This window comes from Excalfactoria chinensis, chromosome 1, assembly GCF_039878825.1.
Source record: "Excalfactoria chinensis isolate bCotChi1 chromosome 1, bCotChi1.hap2, whole genome shotgun sequence".
Classification (NCBI taxonomy): domain Eukaryota; kingdom Metazoa; phylum Chordata; class Aves; order Galliformes; family Phasianidae; genus Excalfactoria; species Excalfactoria chinensis.
This window is the reverse complement of record NC_092825.1, coordinates 15,956,736-15,978,866: the sequence shown is the minus strand read 5'-3', so window position 1 is coordinate 15,978,866 and position 22,131 is coordinate 15,956,736. Positions and strand designations below refer to the sequence as shown.

The window sequence follows — 22,131 nt, the reverse complement described above, 5'->3', positions numbered from 1 at the left end:
ATACCTTAGCAGATCTTAATACGCTTAACAGAATCATCTCTCACATCTTTTTCAATGAGCATTATGTGCATTATGTGTTTTGATTCTCAGTAAATCTAATAATTCCAAAGTTTCTAAACTTGTTAGTGGAACTAAAAAAAAAAAAAAAAAAACAAAAAAAAACTCTTTTCCTTTCAACTGGGATATTATAATAGGCTTAATTTATGTACTCTGTGAGTTTCATCATTCTTCTGAAAGCACAGGGAGAAAAACACTGCTAAACAAAAAGGCTTGCAAGTGATCCATTCTAATGTTTATCAAGACTGTTATTTATCTTGCAAGCCTGTTAAGCCCTTAAATACGTACTTTTATCAAGCTAATTTAAGCCAGTACTTTTTGTGTAAGATCACCTACTTCACACACATACAGACGATATGGGAGCTTAATTTAAAATTAGATACTGCTTTAATTCTGGTTATTTGGGGCCTCAGGGAGATTATTTTTATTTTAAAAATTGACTTGCAAAAATATTAAAGCAGTGAACAAGTATATTAAATAATAATGCTTCAAACAACAGTGATTCTTGTTGCTTCTAAGGAGAGGGCTATCTGATTTAAAGTATCTTTGATACTTTAAAGAGTAATTCTCCTATATTTACCTTCAAATTCAGTATAGCAGGAAGTATATTGTATAAAGCAGCTGTTTATTGGCAGCTGTTTAAAGCAGGCAGTTTCAAACAGGACATTGTGATGATGGAACCTTTCACAGATGAGAAAACAGACATTTGGGTAGCAGAAATGATGATAGTTTGATCAAAATCTATTTACCAGAGTTCCTGAGATAGTGGGTGAATGGATCCTCTTTTCTGTAAATAGAGAGAAATCGACCCCTAACTAGAGGGCGGTCAAGCCACACTGAACTGCATGCTGAGACACAGAATACCTACTGATTTCTGCTTGTAATAAATGTCAGCCTCTGAATCTGTTATTTACAAGCTCTCTCTGTGGTTGTCCTGAGACTTCCAAGGCATTGACAGTTGCAGCATTATGTACACCAAGTTCTTTCAATCAGAGCAATCAAGGCAATGGGGACTGAATCACAGAATCACAGAATTGTAGAGGTTGGAAGGGACCTCTAGAGATCATAGAGTCTAACCCCCCTGCCAAAACAGGCTCCCTGCACCACGTTGCACAGGTAGGCATCCAGGCGGGTCTTGAATATCTCCAGAGAAGGAGACTCCACCGCCTCCCTGGGCAGCCTGTTCCAGTGCTCCATCACCCTCACCGTAAAAAAGTTCTTGTGCACATGTAAGAGGCCATGCTTTTTGCATTACTGTCTCAAAGTCTGCTGAAATGGACAAGTTCAGGGAAGCCTGGCCAAGGTTCCAGAACTCCCTTTGTCTGAGACACACAGAAGGACAAGTCCAGGCAAGTCTGAACCACGGTTCCAGACCCCCTTTGTTTAAGGGTGATGTGACAGATGGACAAGTCCGGGAGCTACATAAGGGAGATAAGATACAGATGAATGGCCCTAAAGTGGTCTTTTTGTGTGGGCCCATCTCAAGGAAGAGGGCCATCTCCGAGGTATTCACAGGACTCTGACCCAAGCCTTCCAGAAATGTCCCGAAGGCTGGGAAGAAGTAGGATAAAAAGAGCATGGACAAACCATGGATTTTTGAGTTTTTCTGACATCAGATGCCTCACTTCATGAACAAGGAGGTTTTCTGACATCAGATGCCTCACTACGTGAACGCCTGCATGCTGAAGAAGATGCATGCATGAAGAACTCTTAGGTATCTGGCCTCAGATTCCTCCAACGTCGTCCTACGACGGACAACAGATTCACCTGGGCTTGCTGCTCGAGACTCTGCTCCGTGAGACCTCGCTGCCCCCCGAGACCCTGCTGCCCTTTCTACCTCCTGCTCTGCACTGCACCGATCTGCTGCTTGCGGCCTGACACTCTGCTGCGGCTCTCCCCTACGCTTGTTCTCCCTGGACCAACGAAACGACTTGCAACGGGACGCTGCTGCATTCAGGAGGTGACTTTCCCTGCTTTTCCGTAATTCTTGCCTTTTCCACCTTTCCTATCGCCCACTTTCCCTTCCCCATCACCCTAATTTTGATATCCGCCGCTCTCCCTTCCCCATCCCCTCAGCCGTCTATTATTCCTAATAAACTGGTCGGATCAACATTTGAATGTTTCTCTTAATCTCACGCTGAGCATAATTTAACAAAAGAACCTTGCCTCTCTCCTTAATTGGAGCGAGACAGCATATTAGTGCGGAACTTCCTATGCTGAAGTTTCAGCCCATTTCCCCTAGTCCTGTCCCCACACACTACTGAAAAGAGACCATGCTTGCCACTATGGCTCCCACACTTCAGGTATTTATAAACCTGGATCAAGTCCCCTCTCAGCCTTCATTTCTCAAGGCTAAACAGACCCAGTTCCCTAAGTCTCTCCTCATAGGGTAGATGCTCCAGGTCCTTCACCATCTTTGTGGCCCTCCTCTGGACTCTTTCCAAGAGATCCCTGTCTTTTTTGTACCAGGGAGCCCAGAACTAGACACAGTATTCCAGATGAGGCCTCACCAGGGCAGAGTAGAGGGGGAGGATCACCTCCCTTGACTTGCTGGCCACGGTCTTTTAATTGCACCCCAGTGTGCCATGGGCCAAACTGTCAAAATTTCTTCTACTAGCCAACTATCTGATGCATCCTTATTCTAAGCCACAGGTTATCTATTTAAGCATATTAAAATAAAGACATTTTGCATGAACTGAAGATTACATTTGTGATCATGTGCTTAAATGACATTTTACAACAGATTTTAAACAAGTGTTTCCCTACACTGAGTCCGTGATCATCAGTTAGGCAGCTGGGACTGAACAGCTACACAGTGGGAGACCAGAAATATGTGAAACAGGGCATAAGATTTAATTCAAGGCTAAAGTACTCCCAAAGATGCTGGGCTCACTGCTAATGGCCTGGATTCTCCAGGTAGATACAACAAAAGAAATCACCAGACAAGGTACCTTGAAAATCCAACTGAACCATGGAAATTAGAAACTCTTCCCACGTGACAACAATCAGATTCTATAGCACCGTGAGCTCATAGACAACATTGCAAATGTGATCTAGGAATAAACAAGTATTGTGTTTTCTTCCTCAGTCTGCAGTTACTCCTGGAAGAATCTGAGGATATGTTATAAACCTTTCAAAAAAATCACTGTCCCTAAATTTCCTCTGAATGTAGTTGATACTGTTGTTCTAATTATAGCTAATAATAAACAAAGCTGTTATTAATTTATTTAGAGATCCAAACTGACAGTACTGAACCTACAATGGAGAAAAGAAATCAGTTATCAGAAAAGAAATCAACTAATAAAAATATATTGGTAGAGGTCAGATAAAATGGTTTTGCAACAGTGTTATTGGAACCACTAGAAAAAACATGACTCTAATCTGTTTGAGAAACCTCTTCAGTGTGAAGATAGCATTTTCACAAGAACAATGTGAGCACAATTACATGAGAGATTATACATATTTGAGCTCACCTTTATAATATTTATTTACAAATAACAAATAATTGACAGAGAGAATAAAATATAGCACTTGTAATAAAATACCTATTAATTGTAAGAAGCAGTCAAAGAAAAGAAAGACAAGAAAAAGTAAGCAAGGTGGTAAATCCTTCTCTAAACGTCCTTTATTCTACTTGTAACCAACTGGACATTTTAGTACAGATAGACAATTATTACCTCACCTGATGATGAAATTCCTCTCATTTAACTATAGAACCTTAAGAGAGCAAGATTCAACTCATAAAGATGCCAAATTTATGTATCTACACATGAATTAGGTACTCAGGATACAAAAGTAATGCCTCCTACTTATTCTCTGAAAAGTACAACTGATACAAAGAGCAAAATAACACTGTTTGATAAAGTTCTCAGCAAGAAAACACACAAAAAGCATTTCACTGTGCTTGCACCCACTGTTGGACCTCCAGAAATGTTCAGCAAGCACTGATGAATGCTGATGGGTGACATTTTTTTCTGCATGGAGGAATTTAGTTACACACCTTTGCTTCATACACACTACTATGTCAGATGCTGCTTTGTCAGACTGTCCTCTGCTGCCGACTGTTACAGGGCAGCAAAATGTAACAGAATATAAGTGGGAAGATTCATCCTCTACTGTCTTACAAGCAACATCTGCTTCTGGTGTTGTGAGGCAACATCATAAAATATTGCTACCAGAGCATCCCTAATGGTCAGAAGAATTCTGGAGTTTCAGTCAGTTTTCTAAATATAGATGCCCACTGCCATTCCACTTAAAATGTCTTAGGGTATCTGAGACAACCTCACAGGAATGGCAGATAGCACAGAGGATTTGAGGGATACCCTTTTGAAGAAGAGGCTGGGGGCTAGGTATGGATGCCTGGGGCATATTTAACATCATTACACATATCAAGTGAAGCCTTTCACATGAGCTCAACTAACGTGAAGCCTTAGTCTGCTTGATCAATGGATCCAGAGAGCTATTCAATTCACTCTAAAGTGAACACCTAGAGCAGGTCAGATGAACTATTTCCTACATGCCCTTGCAGAGGGCTAGGATGAGAAAGGTATTATGAATTCATTCATGCACATTTTTCTTCTCTGCATACATAGTGAGAGGTTGCTTAAAGGGTCTTCTGTAGTGTACGTGCTCTACAAGCAAGCCAAGCTTTAGATTCATTGTTAACCAAGTGAACTTTCACAGCAATACATTTTAAAATCTTGCAAGTAAATCACTGGAGAAAAAAAGGATTTTCAGCTGAAGCCTCTTTATTTGGAATGCTATGTTTATATAAAGGAACTATATCTTCACAAATACCTTGCTTGCTCTGAAAGTACTGCCTCCTACTTATTTCCATGAAAACTACAAGAGATACAAAGAGAACAATAACACTTTTTTGATAGAGAAAATTCTCAGCTTCAAAACATTAATTTTCAGCATAGTCACTACCATTCATGACATGTTTGCCAGTGATGAAAAATATCCTGCATGTTGCGCTTACAAAATGCTGCACTAGTGGAGGTGACCCATTGTCTCTGTCACTACTGCTGAAATGCACCACCCACTGCCTTGCTGTGCTCACATCCACTATTAGGTCTCCTTTTTTTTTTTTTTTTTTTTTTTTTTTTTTTTTTCCCCCCACAGGGAGGAATTCAATTACAAATTTTTACTTCATACTCACTTCCATGTCAGACACCATTTTGTCAGAATGCCCTTCTGCTTCTATCTGTCACAAGGTAACAGAATGTAATGGAATACTGGCACAAAGGTTCAGCATCTACTGCCATACTACCAGTATCCACTTGTGAAGACACAGGACAACATAATAAAACAGGAAGCATTATGTTTGGAGCAGCCCTTGTACAAAATGGATGGAGTTCTCCAGAGAACAAAATAGATTAGGAATAAATGCTTAGATCTTTACTATTTAAATCATTTAAACATTACAAAGAACTCAGTGCATGAGTGCACAAGTACACCAGCTTGCAATGGTAGAATTCATAAGAAAGAAATTATATAGTATACACTATTCTGGGCTGTAATTAGCAGGCAGGGTGTGAAAATAAAGACAAGAAATATAAAGAGAAACTTCTCAGTGGGTGACACTTCCCTAGATGTTCAGTAAACTCTAAAACATAGACACACTGCTCCATGGGATACTGAAATCCAAGCTCAGTTTAGTAAGAGAAAATGTACTTTAGAAGACTGTCCTATATCAACAGGAGGACAGATGGGATAATCAGAAAAGCTCATCTATTAGCAACATGTATGAATTTTTCCACACACACTTAGTTGTCAGATATTCTGTCAGAGAAGCAACTATCCTGATAAAGAAAGAAATTTGTCAAGAGAATACCAAATAACACTTACTCAGAACATGCATTGATAGGCCCTTGACAGCACTACCTTAAATCATATTAATGTTCCAGTATTTGTTTAGTAGATGCTCATTGGCTAGTATTTATTTTGGACTGGCTTTAAAGTAAAAGATTAAAGGCACTAAGTATTGATAACTAAATTAAAAGGGCTGGTTGCCAATAGCTGTAACAGTAAGTAATGAATAAAGAGCATTGCCTGCTCTGAGTCCTCTTGACCATGCAGAACGATCATTAAGAATTAAATGCTGTGATTCAGCCCCCCTCCTGCCTTTTCCCCAAGAGGCAATGCCTCACACACCACCAAGTATGCAGTACTCTGGGAACAATGCCAAAAGTAGCAACTTGTTCTCCTCAAGAGAACAGCTCAAAAATAGGTCTTATCCAAGAAGGGGAGGGGGTGAGAAACTAGAATGTTTGCTACTATTTTTTTAATTGAATACATTTTGTATTAACCCTTTAAAAAGAAGTTCAGGTACTGGGCAGAGAAGCTGCATTAAAAACATATTAAACAATGTTGCTTCCTTTCATTTTAAATTATCATTTCCCTCTTGCTGTTATATACATCATATATCTGTGAGTTTTGTATAAGCAGGTCAGGTAAATCTTAGCAATTGGTGATGTTTGAAGGAAATATCTTCCACCACTCTACAATCTTCCTTCTCTATTCATCACCAGTCTGTGCTCCCTACACATAAAAACAAAGCAAAACAAACAAAAAAACAAAGAAAAAAGAAAAAAAGAAAAAAAGAAAAAAAAAAAAAAAAGACCAGTTGAAATATATAGATTACACAATAGTCACTCAGAAGTACTCCCTCCTATTTATTTCCATAAAATTTTAACAGATACAAACAGCTAAATAACACTATTTGATAGAGTAAGTTCCTGGCTACAAAACATTCTTTTTATTCTTTTTTCAACACAGTCACTACCATTCATTATTCATTTTTGCCAGCAATGAACAACAGCCTGCATACCATGCTCATAAAAAACTGCACCAGCAGAAGTGACCCACTGTTGCTGTTACCACTGCTGAAGCGCACCACCCACCACCTCACTGTGCTCACATTCATTGTTGGACTTCCATAAACACATGACATTGTAGGTCCACATAAAAAAAAATGAATGCATTACTTTCAGATCAGCCTTCATATATATCTGAGCTTTGTAGATGTTGGCTGGCTCATGGGTGTATATATATATGTATATATATATATACAGGCTTTACTATTGTTTTTTAGTTAACGTGAAAAGCTATGGCAACCTTTTAAAGAAACTTTTACACAAAAAAACATTGCATTAAATAAGGGCATTGACTTCACTGCAATTGAAAATGGGAACAGATTACAGCAAAAAATTATGTAAAACTTTAATCTCTTTTTAAATTACTTATTATTATCCATATAATGCAACACAACTTTTCAATGACTCTTTTAATTCATTTTCATAGGTTTTTTTGTTTTTATTTTATTTTATTTTATTTTATTTCATTTTTGCTTAAAATGATCTGTTGGCTGCCTTAAAGTAAGTGCTGTTTTCTATTTGGACAATGCTTTGTTTTCTATATGCTTTCATTTCTTATGATGCTCAAAATTAATATCAATTTTCTATTTAATCCTTTTGCATATCGATCCTCACATCAGTACAAGAGCAGTTCTGGATGCAGTTAGCTACAAATGGGTTCCTTCTGTTTGCTTTGTAGCAACTCAAAAACAGTGCCCATTGTTCAGTTGTTTTTATTTTATATCCATTGACTGAAAGGCAGAGTGGGCTCTAAACACAAAAGGTGTTGAATTCAGTGGTATTATACTGACGATTCATTTCATCAGGCATACTCAGCATAAAGAAAACATCAAATACTCTCCAGGCTTTGGCTGGCCACACACGAGTGTGCAAATGACAGAAAAAGCTACTCTTGCAGGTAGAGAGCCACAGGATTACTGGGAAGGGCAGTCAAGGTTAGCAGAATTCAGCTGAGCAGTGATAAACAGGCTCTGAACCTTTTCAAACTATGGCTGATCTCCTCCAGCATCCCCTCTCCAGAGGTCTGGCACTCTCTGAAAAGGCTTCAGTATGGGGTGGATGAATCAGAGAGTATTCCTGGAGGGGATTCCAGTGTTGCACATCTCCTCTTTGTCCCTTATTCCAACTAGTGTAATACAGGGCATATACATATACTACATTCACATAGTCAACAACCTGGTATTGCACACAAATACAGATATTTACGTCTGCATAAAGAATAAAGCTTTATTTTTTGGGGAGGGATGCTCACAATGACTCTAGCCTTTAATGTCTAAATTATAAGAATGTTAGCACCACGATTTTAGATAGATATACTTTATGGAACAGCTATCTGATCAACAGTCTGCATTTTTGTGCTTTTCAGTTGTTCCGTTTTTATGTTGTTTATACTCTACATACTAGAACTGGACATAGCTTACGTAGTTTGTAGCACAAAAAATATTCTATAAAATAGGTAATAAATACAATTAATAACTTTCAGAAAACATATGAATGTTTTTCTTGACCTAGAGCTTTTTTCTTGATACGTCTTAGCCTGCATTAAAGGCACCTGAGAAATGAGCAAACAAAAATAAAACAAACAAACAAATCAACATCAATCTATGCTGTTTTCAGATAATCATCTAAAAGTGCACTTTTTTTCTGTGTAAATTACAGGTAAAGACTAGGTTGGATATCTTTTAATTCTACATTTTTTATGTCTCTGACTAATCACTCCAAACTCAAATGTCCAATATCAGTTTAAAAATGTACTCCATAGAATAGCAAATTTACAGAATCTCAAATAGCTGACATGTCCAGAAATCCAGAAATCCAAAATCTCTGCTTAGAAAACCTTCAACTACAGCAGATTTCCTGGGGCTATGTCCAGTTGAAATGTGAATATCTTGAAGGATGAAGAAATCACAACCCCCCTGAGCAATCTGTTCCAGTGTCTGCCCATCCTCAAATTAAGAAGGCTTTTTCTTCTGTATAAGTGGAATTTCTTCTCTATAAATTTCCATTTGTGCCTATTGTCTCTTGTCCTTTCACTGAGTACAACCAAGTAGAGAATGACTTGTTTGTCTTTAAACTCTCACATCAATAACTTAAACTTACCCAGGTTACAAGAGACCCTTGAACCTCCAGGCTGAATAGCCCAAAGCCTTTTCAAATATGTCAGATGTTCTAGGACCTTAAAAATCTTTGTGGTCCTCTGCTGGATTTGCTCCTATGTATCTCCCGTATTGGGAATCCCAATGCTAGTCATGGCACTTCAGATGTGTCCCACTGGTCCCAGAGTGGAAGGATCACCTCCAACCACCTACTGTTGATACTTTGCCTATCATGGTTCAGTAAGCTCTTGGTTTTATTTGCTGAAAGCATTCCTTGCTGGTTCATGGTCAGTTTGGTGTCCATTAGGACTTCTACACCCTACTCTGCATAGCTGTTTTCCAGACATTCATCCCCATAGCTGGTACTGTGCTATTCTTCCCTGGTTGAAGTACTATACATTTTCCTTTACTCAAGTCCACATGGTTAATGCTTCGACTCACTATAGGCTTGAACAAGTTTTTAAGCTATCCCTACAATCAATTGAAAAAGTGAAGGTGCTTCAAAGTGCAATTCATTCCTCTAGCCCACCACATAACATCTGAGAGGATGGGATACATCTCTCTTCATATGTGGCCAGCCACAGACTGTAAAGTATTTGATATTTTCTTTATACTGAATGTGCCTGATTAAATGAAGTGCCAATCTCCTTTTAGTGACTACAGAAGAAATCTAGATGACTAGTTTAGGTTGGTGCTTGCACTGCAGACAACTATAAACTGTCTATAAACTGTCTAAATTCTGCTATAAACTGATGTAAATTTAGTCAAGGTGAGATATCACTCTGTAAGACCTGAGAAATGTGTTCAAGAGAAAAGAGAAAACAGGAAGAGCAATATGTATAATAGAAGGACAAGCAATTTTCCTGACACCTGCTTCCTATTAGGGGACCTAGAAATTCAGAATGATCCTGTAATACAGCAGGAATTACAGCCTAGCTCCTGAGCTTCCCAGATCAGCTGATTTGCAGCTTCATGGGACTTGCAAGGGTGTACTCACCTACAGGAACATATTTCTGCTTGAGAAGAAATTAATCTTATGTTTATTTAATTCACAGAAGTCCACTCTATATCATTTACTCTTTTTCATCTCAAGAAACGTGGATACAAAATCTCTACTAGATATTCTTGTAATGGTGCTCAAATCTTTCCTTTAGTCCTAGGTGTTCAAATGCAAATAATCTAAGTAGCAACCTCCAGCTACTATAATGCATTTCCTTTATTTCCTTTGTATATATTCCTTCTTTTTGTTTTTTATTGGCTTATATTCATTAAAAAAAAAAAAAAGCCAATCATGCAATTTTAAAGCCATTTCTGAAATATTTTACAAATCCAATGTGACAAATATCTACCATTCACATATCCAGTCAAACTTTAATCTGCCTTGAGATTTTCACACAGACCACATATATTAATTTTTATTTTCAAGTCTTCTTTATATAAACTATATTTCTCTATTATCCTTTCATCAAATTTAAAAGTTCATTTAATGGTAGTTTTCAGCAAAACTGAACATATCAGTTACTTATGTCATGCAGAGGTTACTGAGTAATACTTTTGTGTTGGATGTTTAAAGCCCAATGACAGATTTTACTTTAAAATCATGAAATTAAACTCACTTTTAATAAAAGTATTGATTCTGTAAAAAAATCTATATATTCTAGGTCATTTCCAAAAATTAAAGAATAAATATGTAGTTATATAGCTATGTTCATTAAAAGAATAGCCAGGCTAAGGAAAAAGAAGAAGAAATGATACTTTTGCAAAAAGATCCTGTAAACACTTTCCTTTAAAGTGAGAAAATGTGGACTACTAATAAGTATTTCATTGATATAGGATTTTGTGATGGAATCCTAAAATGTTAGACTTCCTCCTAAAGGTCTCATTCCAGAAAACTTTGCCATAAGAGTAATTGTTACCTAGACAGTCCCACTAGGCCAAGTCCTGATGTTCTCTTTCATTTTTCCATCTACTCAGTCAGTGGCTTTCAATAACCCTTTCAGAAATGACAGAGTTCCCCTTCTGGCATACCCTCTTCAGAGATGTGACTCCCTTTGAAAAGAGGTCAGCTTGTGCAATATACTCTATATAATGCCAAAAGCAGATTTGGGATAAACCAGTCATTGCAAGTCATGCATGCTCTCCTCCACCTTTTTGTCACCTTCTCAGTTTTTTTAAGGCTGCTGGGAACCAAACTAGCTTCTAGCAATAAGTAAGGCATTCTTAGGAATCACTTTGCTGGGCTTAATTAACTCAGTGATGCAGAAGAACTGTGTGTGTATCTGTTTTAGTGTTTTGTTTTTTTTTTTTTTGTTTTGTTTTGTTTTGTTTTGTTTTTTACTGTCTTTGGTAGAGTATTACTGAAGGACAAAATAATAGACAATGTAATAAATGTCACAGTGTATTACAGAATTTGCATGAGACCTTAAATCTGCTTGTGTGTTTTGTTTTGTCTTTGGTTTGTTTTTAATTGACTTGAAAAACAAACAAACAAACAAAAACTTTACACTTATTTAAAAATGCAAATCTCTGAGAAAAAAAACAGCCAACATACACCTAGCTTACAGAAAGAAAATAATAGTGTTTAAAAAGCTTACAGAACATTCAGCAACATCCTTGCAACACCATATCCCTCATTCTCAGATATTAAAAGAACAACAAAAAAAATGACCAAATAAATAATAAAAAAAGACAAAAAGAAAACAAACAAACAAACAAACAAAATGAAAAAGCAAACCGCACAAAAGCAAGAAAAGCACTGCATTGGAAAAATGTCACTAAATACCTTTCCTTTATGATAGACTCTTGATTCCCTTGCAGGTGCGAACTTCATGCTGTTTTCCTTACAAGCCCATCATCGGGTCACCCAAGAACTTCCTTGTCATTGTTTACACCTGAATAGAACTGCCTATTTCATTTCCATATTACTTATTTACTTCTTTTCTCCTTTATTTTATTTTATTTTATTTTATTTTATTTTATTTTATTTTATTTTATTTTATTTTATTTTATTTTATTTTACTTTATTTCTATTTATTTATTTATGTATTTATTTTAAAATCTTAAGAATGTCATTAGGAATGACACAGAGAGGCTCTTGACATCTACTGTTGCTATATTCCTTTGATAAAGAGAATGGGACAGTACATCATTCTGCTTCTAGCTAGAATGAACTTTGCCTATAGCATATTTATTTCCTTAGGTGATCACACCTAGGGTTGTATTGCTTTCTTTAAAAAAAACACAAATCACTCTCTGTTAGGGTTTGCCTATTCCTGCAGAATCCAAACAGGAGTCTCAGTGACTAAATCATGATGAGTCTCTTGAACACAGCTTGCCTAGTGAGCAATTTAAATGTGCCTTTATCACTCTATGGGAGTCTAGTCAACAAGTGAAAACTAAAATCTTGTATCAAATTAAATTAGGCAATTTAATCGTGCTGATTTCAGAACTTCAGTTCCTTCTAATTCACACTCAAAAACAAAATCCAGAATGTTTAAAAAAAAAAAACAACAAAAAAAACCCTGTCACACTGAATGGCAGCTCAAATTGCTTTCCAAATCATTATATCAGTCTTTCCTGATATATCACCTCTTGAATATTCTCCGTGATCCTATCTGAGGACTAAGCTTGGAATCATGAAGTCTAGGAAAGCATGGAGCAGCAATTATAAAACATAACAAATTATTTGCTTAAGCTCGGTAAGTCTCCAAGAATTGAACATGCTAGCCTAATTGTATTGCCTGACTTAAAGTTAAGATGTTTGGTTTGAATTTGTACTGATTTTCAAGAATCAGTACTGGGACAGCATAAGTTGGTATGCAGTATATGAATGCCTTGAATGCCTTATATATCTTACCTAAAAAAAGCATCCTGGAATGCTATGACCAAACACTTACATAATAATATCCTCATAAAATATTTTCCCAATGAAAAACACTGAAAAAAGTATGTCACATTCTAATCTTTCAAGTCTGGGAAAAGGACCTCTGCAAAATTTCGGTGGAGCCAAATAAATTTTTTTGGAAATAATAGAAAAAAATCTGAGATTTTTTAAAGGAAAAAAAATGCAATTGATTATCTAGTATCAAATCCTCCTTTCTGATGAGTAAAATAGTGAGGTTACAAGGAATGATTAATAGTATGTATTTATACTGGAAGAATAAATAACATTATTAGGAAATAGAAAGATCATTTTTTAATTCCACCTTGCACATGAAAACGGTAAATTGGAGATTTTGAAAGCCATAGAAGTAAATTCAAACACAAAATAATTTTCTTTTGTTTAGAAGCTGCATGATTGACTGATTCTTAATAAGTGCAAAAATAGCTGTAGGCAAAGAGCGATACTAAGCTTGCAGTGCACAGAAGTGAGCTAAAAAACAGATGTCAGCCTTCAGCTCTTCCTGTATAATTTGTACACTGGAACGATAGTAAAGTGATTCCTTAAGCATATTTTCTAGCTTATTATTCACCACTATCTTATTTCATGTGGCACTTCAAAATGTTCTTTTATACCTGGATTGCTGGAACAGGATATCAGCAGCATTTTGCTAGTGCATATAATTGAAAGGCTGTTACTTAAAGTAGGTACCATTAAAAAGCCTGAATTTGCCAACAGTTACAACCTGAATCTATAACTATAATAGAAAAGTAATTATGGTAAGCTACTGTATTTGAAAATGTTGGCAAACCTTATTCTTTTAATAGTGACTACTTTTCACAGATGATAGACACATACACCTTGAGCCTCCTTCTGTAGTCTATGTACACATATTATAACACAAACAGTGTAAGCAGGAAAAATAGAAAGAAATATTTTGTCAGGAATAAAACTTTGAATGATAAATCCCACTACATTTCAAAGGCTTTTTTTCAAAAACTTAAAAATATTTTAAGTTCTGTTAATTTCAGCACTGGCAACTGAATTTACACCTGAGGAATGAGATTAGAACCATTTTCATTCTCCCATGTGAAAGCTCTCCTAATGTTAGACTTGAAGTTTATAGTAACTGAATTACTTGAAATACTGAATGCTCTTTAACTTTAAAATAAATGCTGTTAATGATTCTTGACTGCACATTGCTCAAAGGAGGTGAAAACCAAGCAACTTTGCATTTTAATTTTGCCAGAACAAAATTCTGCTGCCTCGGGTGAAATCTAAATTAATTCTTAGTTCAGCAAAGAACATGTGTGTTCTGCTGTACAGATGTGTCCTCATGGCACTTCAGAGAGTGCAGCATGTTAAGTATGCTTTCTGTCTGACATCTTGTGCATTTTGTTAAAAAGAGGTCCAGTCTGTCATTTCTGAGGCAGAGTCGAAAGATTAGTAGGTTAGAATTATTAAATGCAGTGCCCTTTGTCCCTACAAATGATCTTGAATTTGAAGGCACCAGTGAACTGAATTGATTCCTATATTCTTGTACATAAGCTGGATTTGCACTAACAGTACAGTACTGATTATACCTTCAAGCAAGATTTACTCTCCTGCAGAAGATCATTCCTCTTTATTTTCTGAGCTAAGCACTTCATGTGCATTGCCTTGTCTAGCATAAAATAAAATGGCTTGTATTTAAAAAGTCTGTTGGTGAATGAACAGTTATGTATGTCTTCATTTATTTCAATTATTTATAATTTACACATTTTAAATGATTGCAAGAAATTCTCTTTTATGGAAAATTGAGACAAATGTTGTACAATTACTGTAAAAAGCCCTTGGAAATGTAATGGCAATGTTTTCTACTCCTGCATCATCCAAGACTGGAGTGAAGAAGAATATAAGTTTATTCAATCACATGTAGATCTTTTTATTCTATCCTAAAAAATAAAAATCACAGGCATTTTATTATTTGCTGTTCTTAGAGCTTGTATATTTATCTAAAGAAAGAGTACAGTTAAAATATACATAATGTTTGTTAACTGAAAGAATAAAAAACATTAAAAAAAAACCTTCAAAACAATAACTTGGAAATGAAAATTAAAAATGTATTCTGTTTGCTAAAAGTGAAAAAAATAACTTGTTGCCATAACAAAGTAAAGTCATTTGAGATTGACTTATTTTGATAATATATTGTATTTTATATTTTTTTCTATATTGCTGCAGCAGTCTCTCTGGTATGAGAACATTAAAATATTAGTGGTAAGTTGGACATGACACAGAATAGTGCCCTCACAGACCAGAAAGCCAACCATATCCTGGGCTGCATCAAAAGAAGCATTGCCAGCAGGGTGAGGGAGGTGATCCTGCCCCTCTGCTCTGCACTGTGAAACCTCACCTGGAGTACTGTGTCCAGATGTGGAATCCAACAGGTCTGTGTCTCTCCTGCACTGAGGATTCCACATCTGGACACAGTACAGGAGAGCCACAAAAAAAAAAAAAAAAAAAAAAAAAAAAAGATCCAAGGGATAGAACACCTCTCCTATGAGGACAGGCTGTAAGAGAGCTGGGGCTGTTCAGGCTGGAGAAGGGAAGGCTACAAGATGACTTGAAATAATCTAAGACAGGACATCAGTGAGAATTCGAGAACAAATTTTCCATGTGAATCAGAACAGAATGAATTTAAGGTAATTTCTGTTTTAGGACTTTAAGATAATGGATAGTCACTAACCCATTGCTCAGAAATAGCACTAGCAACACAAGTCTAGAGAGTACAGCTCAGGAAACTTGAGAAATTATATGAACTGCAAGAAAAAGAATCCAGACTTATTCATTTGATTTCAACAGAGAAAACTACTATCAGATTTCCAGGAATTTACTTTCTTTTTACTTAGCCTTTTCCAGCCAATTCTTATCAGCAGTAGTATGAATTCAAAGCCTCAGATTTCAGTGAGAAGAAGTAGTAATGCTGTACACTATGTTCTGAGATGTCTATCAGTTTGAAGAATATCTATACTTCTATTTACTTTTGAATGTCTATGTTTCTGTTAAACACCATACATCTATGAATTTGAAGTAGCATTCTGAATACTACTTACTCTTCAAGAGGAGAAATTCAGTGGTGTATTTCTCACTTAAACAACATCAGGAGTGGCTGTCATTTTGGATGTTTTGGGTCAAGGAACAGAATGGTGAATTCAGTTTCATTAGCAACCTTAAGTGCAGAAATCCATTACAGCAGTTCTGAGTACATAACTGGATAGATATAACTGTAACAGTATTTGTGACTCTGCCCTTCATTGGCATAAATCTGAGAGTCTTCAGAGACAGGCAGACCTTGGAAATGTCATACTTTGATGGTAAACATTCTCAGTAGGGTCACAGAAATATTTCCTCCTGTACACTTCTCTTCATGAAAATGAGACAGATACCCATGAAGAGTTGAGATTCATAGATGAGATCTTTGAATTCCTTATAGTTTTACCACAGCCTACACTTTGATTTGGGAGATGAATTTATATGTTTTATTGCCTCTTTCATAGTCATGCAACTTTTCTGATAAAATTGGGATAAATAGGTGTAGGCATATCAGCAGTCTTGATAGATTTCATATACATCTTTCCCAGCTTTAGATCAATACTGCAACATTTAGAGCACATCATAGAATGTGGATAGTATGGGATGAATACTCTATGTGCTGTTTTATTCCTTTTCACAAAGGTACTGTGGGTTAAAGTGATGAGCGTGAGATACTCCAAGAGCAGAACTTAACTACTTTATCAGTAGTTGCATTATCACCAAGTGTAAAGGCCAACAAATCTGTTCTTGAAAACAAAAATAAATATAGTCAAACCTAGATTTTTCATACTAGATTCTTGTTCCTTGATACAAGAAGCCTCACTAAAATTTAATGTCAATAACAACAACAACAACAAAAAAACCTCATGGAGAAATTACTAGCAGACAGCATCTAATTCTTAATTATTCTCTCATATTTTTCTTTACCAAAAATCATAATACAATTTTTAATTTTACAAAAGAAAATGTTTCTCTCACCAGTTTCTGCAAAGTAGAAACCAAAAGATTTATAATATGTTTTAAATGTAAACTATGTTTCCATCTAGCCTTTATTAAACCAGAAGATCATGACAATTAAAAAAATAAACAAACAAACAAATAAATAAATAAGAAGAAATCACATTTCCTCCATAAATGCAAAAGATTTCCTGATTCAAACAAAATGCAGATAACCGTAAGTTTGGAAGTTATGCTTACTTTAAATACATCTGGATTCTAATAAACCATTATGATAAAAAAATAATAAATAAAACTTAGAAGCATCTATCTAGCATTATTTTGAATTCTTATCCTTCGATGTTTTGAAATATTTTTTGTAGCTTTTCCTAAAATCTTCTTAGAGCATATTTTTACTAACCTGGTATTTTCCAAGTAAATAATCTACAGATACCCAGTAAATGCTACTTCAGGTACAAGATGAACATAGTAAAACACTATTTTTTTTTATTATTTTTTTTTTTCCTAACATACATGATTAAAACATTTCTTTAGTGAACTTCATAAAAGAGGAATCATTTATTTCTTATGGAGAACTCTGGTTATTCATGTGTCCACAGCTAAAAAAAAAAACAGTCTAATATTATCCTTTGGGAAAACAATATTTTGAGTTGTCTTCCAAGAAGTACATTTTTCAGATCACATACTGTTTATTCAGGTTTTATTTTTGCTTAAATGTAGTAGGATGTGGATTGCAGATCATTTTGAACTACAAAAATCTATCCTTTGGCAAGCAGTCAGTCAGTTTCAAACTCCAGGTGTCTGTGATCATGCACTAAAGTACACTAATTAAAACACGGAATGCTGGTTATATTAAACAGGTTCAATTTTGTTTGCTGGTAAAAGGTTGAGGAACCAAAAGATAGATGCTATTAACAATACTGTGAGAAGAAAGAAATCACTGCAGACTGAAGCAAATCCCACTGGGGGCCTAACAAGCACCTGCCACTTCCATGCGGTGAGAGATCAATCAGCCCCTGTATGCAGCAAGCTGACCTGCCAAAAGCTGAACCACAAAGGGGAGTGAAGAAAAATGATCAATTCCCTAAATTCTTTGCCCTTCAGTAATAAAATATTGTACGCTAAGCACTTACAGTATCTCTGCAATTGTGATATCTCAGTCAAGTTCAAAATCTGCAGCAAAAATCCAGTGTCATGTTTGGAAAGAAAGGTAAGTGGTATCCAAATTGTATTAGAAAACAAATTCTCTACATGATTCCTGTGTAAACTCAGTCCTTTTACATGGAAAATAAGTTTTGCAGTGTTCAAATCTAGATTTGCTAAATTCAAATGCTCAAATTTTTTGTTCTCAGGTACAAGACTGCAATTTACATTTTACAGATTTCTCTATTTGATTTCTCTCTGCAGTGGAGGAGTGAACGGACAAATGCACAGCAAAACATAGTGGGTATGTACCAAATACTACTGGCAAATGGAAATGAAAAGAAGTGAATTGTACCTTGGTAAACTAAGACAAAACAATTTGTGTGTTTGCCAGAAAGTAGTTATCAAAACCCCTATCAAGTTCACTTAATCCCAATGATGTGTAAAGACCATGCTAATAGTAAGGCAAAAAGGGTATTTTCTTATCTGAAGTTTTCTTCTTTTCCACTTAGGTACAGCCTTGATTTTATTGCATAACTGTATTCTGTTCACGCCATTCACTCTGTGTACTCCTATTTTTTAAGTTTTAACTCTGTGAGACATAAATACTTTTTCTTAGTCAATAGTACAAAAGCATTCATAAATTAGTTTCTGATGTTGGTACAATTGTGTTCTCAAGCCAAAAAGTAATAAAAAATTGCAATGAAATCTAGGTCCTACCAAAACTGCAGGTTTATACTGACTCGAGAAAGTGCCTAAGTACATTAGTACTTACATGTTAAGGTGAAAAAGATCAACCATTTATTTCCAAAAAACAGAAATCATGGGTGAAATCTCTAGATGTGGTTATTATTTCTTAAGGAATAAGTTCTCAAACACATCTTAAAAAGTGATGATATCTATCAAGTAGTTTGTGCTTCTTTTATGCCAATAGGCTGGATGTTCCAAGATTTTCATTTTCTCTCTCAAAGTTCTTTAAACCACTTCCCCTCACTATGAAGTGTGATTTTTCATTTCCTCTTACACAGAAGACAGTGGTGGAGTAGTAGTATATTAGTAAGTAAGACGGGATGGGAATAGTTTTGGTACATGGAACACAAACAAACAAAACACCATAACAGAAAAGCCTTATTAAAAGTACTTAATATATCTCTTTTGTCTGAGTGTGATTAGAGTGAAAATTATCTATTTAAAAACTCCCAAACTGTCTTTTGATTAACACAAGAAGTGCAGACGAGCAAAATTGAAAACCAAGGAGAATAAACAAAAATTTGAAATGATCCAGTGTTCCTTATTAGTTGATTGCAAAAATACTTTTACTTGAAACAAAACAGCAGAAACAAATGGCCTGATCGATCTTCAGAGAAAATTGTATGTTTCTCGTTCACTTGAAAAATCGTTCCAGAACAGTTCATCCTTGCACAAATATTACCATTGAAATGTCATCAAAGTCACTATCCGTACAGATTATCTGCTGTGCGTGTCTGCAGTGTTAGCTAAAGAAACACATAAATGTCTATAACTTTTCTATAAAACTCACAGAAGAAAAACCTTGAGTTCTGTAAGATACAACTAGACTTTTAAATATCTTATTCAATTCTGCCAATTTCTGCTTTACTCTATTCTCTGGAAGCACCTTCAGGTTTCAGCAACTCCATCTCCCAATTAGTTAATCTTTTTAAATGCTTGTGTAGATATGTTTCTTTTCTTTCTCTCTCTCTCTCCTCTCTCTTCTTATTTATTTATTTATTTTATTTTATTTTATTTTATTTTATTTTATTTTATTTTATTTTATTTTGGACTTTCCTACTGTGTCCATCTGAAATAGTGCTTATTTGACTAAAAGTCAGAAGTTGTTTTTACTTCTTTTCTGAGGGATGAAAGCAGAGGATAAGTATATTTAATGCAAGTCATTTCATCAAGAGATAGGAATAAGCCAGGAGGCACTGAAGATTATGTACATTAGCAGAGTTTTGGTACAGAAAATACAGAAAATTCACTTTTCCTATGAATATTTCTAGTCACCTCATAGAGGCAAAATACCACACAACTACATCTGGATAACACAGCTACATCCGGATAACACAGCTCCTCTAACTGAGATGTAATTCTGACTTTATTAATGTGAAGGTAAGGAAAGCCTTCTACTGACTCCTGTGGGAGCTCATCTTAACACACAGACTCTATACGTCTCACGGGTCTGTCCAGTAAATCTGACCTGAACAAATTCAGTATGTTATCATTTACCTAATTACTTTGTGTATTAAATATATACATATCAGTGACAGCTATGCAGACAGTCTTTAAGAAACTAATTAAAACAAACAGTTGATACAGATAGCAAAACAAACAAATAACAAAATCCAAACACTACCAGCAAAGGAACAGTATATGTGAGGAAGCGAACTGAAAACATTTTTTTTCCCCCACAAAGAAGGATACTAGTCAAGCTATTCAGCAAAGCATAGAATATTAAATAAAATGCAAGACATTCTGTCTTTTTGCCTTTCAAATGTCACGAAAAACATACCCTGTACTTTAGTGTGAGAGCTACGTACATGAATCTGCAGTCTTTAGTGATTTCAGGATGACATAAATAACTTACCAGCAAGTTCAGTATATGAAAGCTGTCTCACTTGAGCTTACTGTGGTACAAGGACTACAGAAAAAAATTCAAAGGTATGGCTATATAGTAATATTCAGAACACAGACTGCATTCTTTATCTTTCTAGGAATCACTCCGATCACATTAACAGCAAGCTAAATTAAATTATGCCTTAAGTAGTATTTACCTTACATCAACTCAGCATTTCTACATCATCTAATACCCAGTTCTACCTAGATCTGCAACCACTTATAATCTTTATCTTCTCTCAGTTTGATTTCAAATTTCCCTGTGATATTAAATACCACTGTGTGTGCTCTGATAATGATACATGGGGAAGCATGAGGTCTGGGAAGAACCATGTTTTTCTTCTGACTGAGCTTCTCTATGATCTCTTTTGCCTAAACTAAATTCCACCTAACTTACAGAAAATATGGATTTTACTTTTATTTTATTTTTTTTATGGTTGTTACACTCTGAAAACTAATGGAAAACAGAGAGTTAAACTTTAAGGCTGCAACCTAATGGTTATTATCCATATTCTCTACAGTATATCCACACAGCTTTATGTTCATAACCTGTGACATATTGGAAGAACTTTCCAATAGCTCATCTTAGAAGTTTAATTATCAATTTTAAATATTAATTCTTAGATATTTTTAAAGCATATCAATTTTTATTTATTTATTTATTTTTTCCTGAATCCTCAGCACATTGTCCAGTTTATGCTGAAAATGACTTCAGATATAATTCAAGAAGAAATATTTTAAAACATTACTTTTCTAAACAAGTTAGGTCTCCTCTGAGTATTCATAATGCATATTTAACAACTATTTTAATTAAAACACATATCTCTGTAGTTAACTTGAAACCCACATTTCAATCTGACTGCTTTATTATGATTTTCAAGTTTTCTGTATGACACACACACACATTTTGAAAAACAAATATAAATAAAATATGATAGAATAAGCACTGATTAGAACATTTTGGAACTTAATTAACATAACCAATTTGCATGGCATAAATTTGTTAACATCTGTGAATGAAAAAAAATTCCCCAACATCTTTCACACTATGCAGCTGAAAACAGCTTTTTTTTCCCTTCATTTGATGCAATAAATAAAATAGTATATTTCTTCTCTCATTTAACAGGAAGACAATGAATGTAATTAATATGTTAACATAGAATGTTAAAAGAGAGAAGATGAAACTGTGATGCTGAACAGTTCATATTATTTGTTAGCCCAAGACGTAGAACAAGAAATTCCCTCCATCAGACAGTAATTCAGTGGTCTGGAAGGCTCTAGGACAAATAACCTAGACTAAAACTTTGCCTCCTTCAGCTTTTTTCACATTTCCCAGTTTCCTTCATCCTAGCTGCATGATGGAAATTTAAACAAGAAACAAAATAATAAAAAACATACAGTTATTAACACATAA

General features: G+C 35.3%; 1 protein-coding gene across 13 annotated transcripts in view; it reads right to left on the bottom strand.

Annotated features, from left to right (window-relative positions):
- The window catches only part of TAFA5 (TAFA chemokine like family member 5), a 421,374-nt gene that overhangs the window by 37,877 nt on the left and 361,366 nt on the right, over positions 1–22,131 (bottom strand). Inside the window, exon 5 of one of the 13 annotated variants that reach the window (XM_072340709.1) lies at positions 5,149–6,600. The exons of the other annotated variants lie outside the window; for them this stretch is intronic. Coding sequence (XP_072196810.1) covers positions 6,577–6,600 — 24 coding nt within the window. The 3' untranslated portion in view covers positions 5,149–6,576. Of the gene's footprint in view, positions 1–5,148; positions 6,601–22,131 lie in introns of those variants that run through there. 13 annotated transcript variants of the gene reach the window in all.